The sequence below is a fragment of the Vollenhovia emeryi genome, unplaced genomic scaffold (genome assembly GCF_000949405.1).
Source record: "Vollenhovia emeryi isolate VEMERY1.0 unplaced genomic scaffold, V.emery_V1.0 DF939129.1, whole genome shotgun sequence".
Taxonomy (NCBI): Eukaryota; Metazoa; Arthropoda; class Insecta; order Hymenoptera; family Formicidae; genus Vollenhovia; species Vollenhovia emeryi.
In genome coordinates this window covers 609590-617408 of record NW_011967237.1, presented here as the reverse complement: position 1 = coordinate 617408, position 7819 = coordinate 609590, and the positions used below count along the sequence as shown (strand labels likewise).

Genomic DNA, 7819 nt, shown 5'->3' with positions numbered 1-7819 from the left:
AGAGAGAGAGAGAGAGAGAGAGAGAGAGAGAGAGAGAGAGAGAGAGAGAGAGAGAGAGAGAGAGAGAGAGAGAGAAGATTAATGGGACTGTGGAATAAAGTAATAAATGAAACTAACGAGGGGCCTGCTTTTTCCTATATAGCACAGCATCTTTTTCTGCTTTCTGATTAAAAGGAAATAAGTATACGCTTTACAAAGGAGAGTAAGAAAACGTTATAGTAGTGTAGAAAGTACAATAGCTGGACTTAAGCGGAGAGAGAGCAAGCTTGCAATTATGGAGATTACACTCGCTTAAGCGAGAGTGTATATGGTGCACTGATAAAAATGTAAATACGGAGGATTCAGTGGGACAATTTTCCGCAATATTTACCCAATCGTCCCAGCGCAGCTGAAATGTTTCAGGCATGCGTGCGTTTTAATTAAGACTGGAATAACTACAAGTTTTGAACCATAAAGCTTTAACGACGCGCGAAATTGACGCATACGTTTTAAATAATGTTGCAACATGTAAATGGGTTTTTTTTTTCGATCAACTTGATCGCGGCGTGACTTTTAAGTGGATTGCCACAGAGCGTTCAAAGTTTCCGAAGAATGTCCAGCGGCAAATTCGATGAATCTGGGCGTTTCTAATCGCGTCTCTAGCGCGTTTTAATAATGCACAATCAGAATAGTCGAACAGCCTGTTTCTCAACTCCCAAGTATTTATTCATACATGCGCGAGTCTCTCTCTCCGCGTCGGCGGAGCGAAAAGCGAGACGGCGAAGCGCACCGGATTAGAACCTTACCTCGCTGCTTACACGCACGCCGTTGTTGCATTCCGTCTCTGCGGCGTCCGAAGGAAGTTTTTCCTTCACCGGCACGGACTTGGACTTCCTCTTGGATTTCCCGTGATGGAGCTTTACCGCCACGGTTTTCACCTCGAAGTTTTCTCGCGGATAGACGCACGCCAGCATCCTCGCAGTGGCATGGACCAGCCAGCAAAACCGCACGCTCGACCAAGTTTCGCTTCTACGCGATTCGCGTTAATGCAAAAACCAACGTTGTGTCGGAAACGTTCCCGTTTACTCTCCCTCGTACACACTCTCACAGATGCGATACGGTGATAACGGCGGCTTTGAAAAAGAAATACGGTGTCGCGTTGACAAAATCGCAAGCGTATTGTTTCACCAGGGCCGGTATTCCCCCCCAAAAAATATATTTGTCACAGGATGAATTTAGAGATTACAAGCCGCTCCAAATTCGGGGGATATTTTTTAGTTCTCAAACACTCTTTTTTTCAGCAGAGATAAAAAAGGCACGTCCTTTACGTTTTAAACTATTGTAGAAACGCCATTTGTAAGAAAAAAAAACACAAATTAGAAACGTTTTATCGGTAAATTTTTCTCACTCGGAGCCTGTCCCGACCGAAGAACGGTATTCGCATTAAAATGTTAAATGAAAAACGTTGCGAGATAGAACAAATTTTACCCTGTCACTGGCTTCGTTATTTTTCGCCATTTCTAGGAATTTGCCAATTTAATTTAATCGCATAATTAAAGGTATGCTCGTTAATTTAATCCTGTAATTAAAGGTATGCTCTTCGTAATTAGCGATTGGTGACTGACGCACCGGCGATAACGCGATATTTACTCAAAGCAAATGAATATTATCTGCTATTCTATCCGTACGCTCAACACTGCAGAATTTATCATAAAGCAAGCAATTCGTTAATTGAAAAAGGAAAATACTTTAAATGATAATATTTCACGTTACATAATGCCTTTATGTAATAATTTCTTCCTAAAAAACCTCGTCGGATTACATTTTGTTTTAACAATTTTAGTAATCGAGAAATTAGTGACGTCTTATGTCAATGATATTTTATATCTCTTTTTTTTTAAACAGTAAACAATTGTTAATAAATACTGGAAAATTTTTTTTAGATACAATCGACGTTTTCTCAGTTAAATGTGAGCGTACGGTCCTTCCTGCATCTTGTAGAACAATTGTAGATCCGCAGAATAATTTGCGGCAACCCCTCGAGATTTAAAGGTCCTAAGCGACCGCCTATCGATAAATCCGCCATCGAACGGTGCGAGTGTAGTACGTTGCTTTCCATTTATAAGCCACTTGACACGAATCGACACGTAGCGCTTTAAAGATTCAGGACGGCAGCGTATCGAATCGCCCCCGTAATGCACGTAACGCGCAGAACCATACGTACAGAGATAGATAAAGGCACAGATATCGCGTCACTTTTCAATCTTCACATTACGACTTTATGCGTCCATATTGTAGCTTTATGTCGAATAAAGCGTACGACTATTTAGCAAAGTGGCACCAAAGAAGCGCGCGTTCGACTCTTGCTTCTCGATCATTACAATTGTGCTAATTTCGCAATCGTGCTAAATCGGCGGAGCCCGCCGTTCGTAACGAAACGTCGGGAGCAAAAAGTTTTTGCTCCACGAATAATATTTCAATATTATCGTTGACAAAGATCTGATTTTTCCGTAATGAAATTATCGCGACAGGACAAGCCAGTTTCGGAACTTTTGCTAATTTTCAAGTTTTAATGTCCATGTACCTTGGAAACTAAATTAATATCTTATTAAAGCAAAAAAAAGGGGGAAGTCACTTCAAGTTTAGAAAAGGACGCAACTGAACAATTTGTAATTAAAAAATAACTTGGCAATTTCATCGCTTGTAATTAACAAAAACTATTCGTATCTCAATTTTCGTTAAAGATTTACTTGAGAGTTGCCAGGAGGCACCTGTCACTCGATTGCGATCGGACAGAAAAGTGGAGCGTTTCTATAGATATTATAGATACGGAGCGTATCTCAAAGGAACTCGCAGTTATTTTAGTCCCTTATCATCAGGCCTTTATTATAATCTGAGCTTTCGTTCATTCTCCTCGATGTTCAACGTCAAATAATCTACGACTCTTTCGTTTTCTCTGTAAAAGACGCGAGCTGATGCCGCGCGAAATCGATATGAGACCGGATTTATGGACTTTTCCGCAAAAGATGCGGAATGAAAAATGAGCCGCGTTGGGAGGAGCGTTTGGCTGCGCTGGAAATTCGAAATCTTTTCGATATTACGATTCGGTGTTTCAAGTTCGGCACTGAGGATGAGGGAGAGACCCGTCTCTCTTGCCATGCCTCGTCCCGTGACCCGATAATTCTCTCGCTCCTCGTTTGTAAAGTGGGAATATAAGGCGCGAGAATAGGCTCTATCTTAGGGGCCGAAGAACGAAGTTACGTCGACGTCGCTTCGCTAAGAGTCGCGGACAAAATTTCGAGAGAAAACGCTGTTAAAATTTCATCAAAATTCCTATTGAAGTTTAACCTTTCAATTGTGATTTTTTTTTGCTCAAGATTGAAATAAATCGAAAGAAATACAACATTCGAAATTTATACTTTGCTGGAATGCAATTAAACGTGCCATTTGATTTTCGCGACTCACGATACATTTTACTAATGTTTAGAGGACACTGTGTTATTAAAACAAATATTATATATCTCACATAGTCAATAATCAGTGAAAACGTTCCAACAATATTCGGAGCAAAGACGCCTGAATATAGCGCGGAGAGAGTTAATAATAGCAACGCATCAATGGAGGCTGCGACAGGTACTAATCGAGTTAAGAATCACGAATCTACTCTATTTTCACGCGATCTCTAGCTAAGAATAATATACTAGGTAAAACAGAGGCAGTCGCGCACTTAATTGTTTGCTCACGCTTTGCAGATGTTTCGCATATTTTCGTATCGTGGGAATCGAATGTACGATCGCGTGCCAAATGTGCGAATTTTAATTTCCAAACAGTATCGATGTGATAATTAAAATGTAACGCAAAAGAATAAACCAAAAGTGTATTTTAAAAGATACTCAAAAATTCCCACATGCTCGATACATTTTTCAGCATTCGGAAAAAAATATTCTAATTCGTCCGCAAAAAAACTCGGAGATTATATTTTATGCACGTACGTAGATATTTTATTACGTATATCCGGAATATTTCTATTTCCCTCTTGTAAAATATTAATACAAAACTGAGCGTTCACGTGTGTCGCGCTCTCTTTTTCCGCCTTTTTCCCCCCCGCCTTCTCTCTGCTCCCTGACTGAAGAAATTTACTCGGGCGACCGAATATTCTCTTCGGATATAAACGGAGCACCGTACATAACGTGCGCCTCGCAAGATGGTTAAACGAGTTGCCGCGTTTACGGGGCGACGCGGCGCGACAACTCGTACACAGGGCGAGCAGAAGTGCATATCAATTTATGGAAATGAGAGAACACGCCTTGCCGCGTGGCCACGTCTCCCCGTAGCCGGCGACGGTTTTGCGCGACAGCGCGCGTTGATGGCTATCCAATTTGGCATGCAAAGCCCGGATAGCGAGGCGCGCAAATTAGATTTCGGCGTAATTCGCGAAAACGTCGGCCAAGTCGGCTTTCCCGGGGCGTGGCGGGGAGACCGTCGAAATTTAGACGCGTGCAGGGTCCAGAACCGGCCGGCCTGAATCGACTTAATGAAAGAAAGGGGGCGAGAGTAAATTGCACGGGACATCTCTCCGAGAGCCACCGCGCTAGTTTTCATCCGCTGGCCTCTTCGGTCCACTTAGGCCCGAGTCCACCCTCGATAAAAGTTTCATGAGGCAACATCTTTTCTCCCTCCTGCGGTATTTTTCTACATGCGCGAGGACGCGCGAGTAACTTGGTCGCGGAATCAAGCCAATTCAACAGGTTTTTATCGGGCTCGATTATTATGCGGTACAGACGCGGCTTACAGTGTCGTATTCCATCAATTTTCATACTACGATAAAACGCACATACATACGTACGTACGTATGCGCGCGCGGCGGAGTAGAGATAGGATGAAAGTTAAAAACACCTATGGAAAAAGTGCAACCAGCGTGCGTAATACCGCGAGTGCACGCAGCCAGTGGATAAACGAGCCGAGGCAGAATGAAGGATCTTACCGCACGAGACTTTTCCTTTATTTCTAATTTTCAACCCTTCACACTGCCCTGCACTCGATCACGGTGGGACAGCGAAAACAGTCTCTCGCTCTAAGGGGCGTGAAAAGCGTAGCTAAGCCCGCGATAAAGTGCCCTCTTAAAGTCCACGGGTCATCACTGGAAGGCAGCGAATAGTCACCGCGCGGCCCCGCACCGGTATTCCTTATAACTGCGATCGGCGAGATAATCCACCGAGTGACTTCCAGAGAGTGCACTCTCTTCGGGAATTGTATCAAGATCATCGATGCAAGCGTTGGCAAGTAGTATGTTTTTCACGCGCAACGTCTTAATTCTTGATTTTGCCGTTCCGCCTGAGCGAAAACTCGACGCAAATTAGCGCAACGTTAGCGAATAGTCACCGCGCGGTCCCGCACTGCTATCCTTATAACTGCGATCGGTGAGATAATCCACCGAGTGGCTTCCAGAGAGTGCACACTCCAAGGGGGTAACCACCTAGGGCCAGTTTCACAAATGTTGGTTAACTGTTAACCAGAGTTCGGTCGACCCTCTATCTTTTTCTATCCTATTATCTAAGAAGAGGCAATCAGTTAACCTTCGGTTAGCGGTTAACCGACGTTCGTGAAACTGGCCCTTGATGTAATCGTAGGGCAGTGTCTCCGAAATCATTATGAAATCCTCACGAAATCTCTATGTAATCGTTTTGCCTTCATTTTCCAATTTTCTCACTTGTTAGACATTAAATTTCAACATTTTCTCAATTCGTTTTCATTTTTCCCAACAAATTTACTTCTTTCAATGAATATCCAAATATACGAGGGTGAGTAAAAAATTAGCTACACTTTTCGTTCTACAATTTATTTGCACAAAAATAGGGGTTCAATGTGTACATCATTTTTCAACATAGTCTCCTCCCTTGGCAATGCACTTGGTCCAGCGGTCCACAAGCTTGAGTATTGCTTCCAAAGAAGAAGGTGTATTTCTTCCAAGAAGAAAGCCACTTTGCACCGCTTCCTGCAAGCCCAGATCTTGCTCCCTCCGACTTTCATATGTTTCGGTCGCTCAAGGATGCTTTGCGAGGTCGTCAAATTTCTACAGACGTAGACGTGCAGGAAGCGGTGGAAAAGTGGCTTTGCGACCAACCGAAAACCTTCTTCTCGGAAGGTATACGCAAGCTTGTGGCACCGCTGGACCAAGTACATTGCCAAGGGAGGAGACTATGTTGAAAAATGACGTACATATTAAACCCCTATTTTTGTGTAAATAAATTGTAGAACAAAAAGTGCGGATAATTTTTGACTCACCCTCGTATACCATAGTTCACGCCTATAAGCGCGTATTATTTTTTTCATACTAAGACTGAAGTAGTTGCCGTTAGAACAGTGAGTTGATACACCTTTGCGCGCAAATTTAGAACAGTAAACAGTAGATACAAATACAAAATTACTTGTCGCTAAGACCACGGTTAGGCCGGCGGGGAAAGTGGCAAGCGAGGAAACACGTTTTCTACCTAACCAAATACTATCATCTTAATTGAAATTACCTCTACAAGCAAATACTTATTAGTAAAATCAAAGAGATATAATGTTTTGAGGAAATCTAACAGCTCTCAACAACGTCGCCTATTTTTATACGTGCACATAAGAAAATTATTTGCAATTAGACGAAATTATTTGTAATCGGACGAAATCGTATGAGATATAATGGTGTAATCGATGGGACAACATTTTAGCTAGTGGCCACCCCCTTGGCACTCTCTTCGAGAATTATATCAAGATCATTGATACAAGTATCGACGAGTAATATGCCTCACGTGCAACTTAATTTCTGATCTCACCGTTCCGCAGGTGAAAACTCGCCACAAATTAGTGCAACGTTAGCGAGGCGTTAGTGGGGCGAGTTTGACGAGCGAGACGATAAACGGGTTTTTAATTGAAAATGCAATTCGCGGCATTCGCGCCCCGTCGTCGCTACGGTGTATACCCCGTCGACTCGGAATGAATTAGACCGCGCCGCGGGGACGAAGTGGGTCTTTCGAGCGTCTTGGCTGTCGACCGTGGAATTTACGATTCGTCTGTTGCACGTGGAAGCCAAGGTAGCCGGGAGAGAACGAACGGTAATTTCGCGGCGGCGGGATGCTGGGCAAGGACGTTCCCCGTGGCGAGCGGGACTAAACAGGAAAATCAGATTCAACGACCGCTCCTCACGCGCCATTATCGCCCAGCCCGGCGATTCTTTCCGTGAAAACGCCGGCAATACTGCGCGCTCGTAATCATCCGTAAGGCGTAAAAATTTCACAGCTCGCGGAAACAACGGGTCTTGCAGAACCCGCACGTTTTATTGGAAGTTATAACCCGACTCCGTCTCCTTTATAACGCGTCCCCGCGGTATCCTTCTCTGAAAATATTTCCACCGAATATTCTAAACATTCCCTCTGAAATTGTCACGTTTGACAAAATAAAAGGAAAAAAAGGTCTGGGTTAAAGGTCTATAAAGGTCTACGCGACGCGGTTTTCAACATTTTTTTCCTCCGCTCTCGAAATACCCGTAACAGCCGCAACGTTAATATTACGCAAAAGAGTGAAGGTCCTTTCTATTGTATATCCGCGAGCTATGAAAAATTTTTCTATTTAGTTTACATCGCATTCTGCTCTTACACGACACTATTTCAATTTATTATTCTTATCAATATTGCGTCATTTTAGTCGCATTTTTACACACGTATGCTACGTCGCTTTTAAAATAATTTCCAAACTACGCGAAAGTGTAAGGGGAAAAAAAGTCCGAGTTGAATTTCTAAAATGCCAAACGTGTCCCCTCGTCACGTAATCGGCCTTCTCAGCGGCGTAAAATATGCAT

General features: G+C 43.2%; 1 protein-coding gene across 3 annotated transcripts in view; it reads right to left on the bottom strand.

The window, feature by feature from the left end:
• LOC105568384 (probable serine/threonine-protein kinase yakA) overlaps positions 1–7819 on the bottom strand; it is a 65886-nt gene that overhangs the window by 26427 nt on the left and 31640 nt on the right. For 2 of the 3 annotated variants that reach the window (XM_012024022.1, XM_012024021.1), the window contains exon 2: positions 786–1112. The exons of the other annotated variant lie outside the window; for it this stretch is intronic. In XM_012024022.1, the coding sequence (XP_011879412.1) occupies positions 786–953 (168 nt within the window). In that variant the 5' untranslated portion in view covers positions 954–1112. The remainder of the gene's footprint in view (positions 1–785; positions 1113–7819) is intronic. 3 annotated transcript variants of the gene reach the window in all.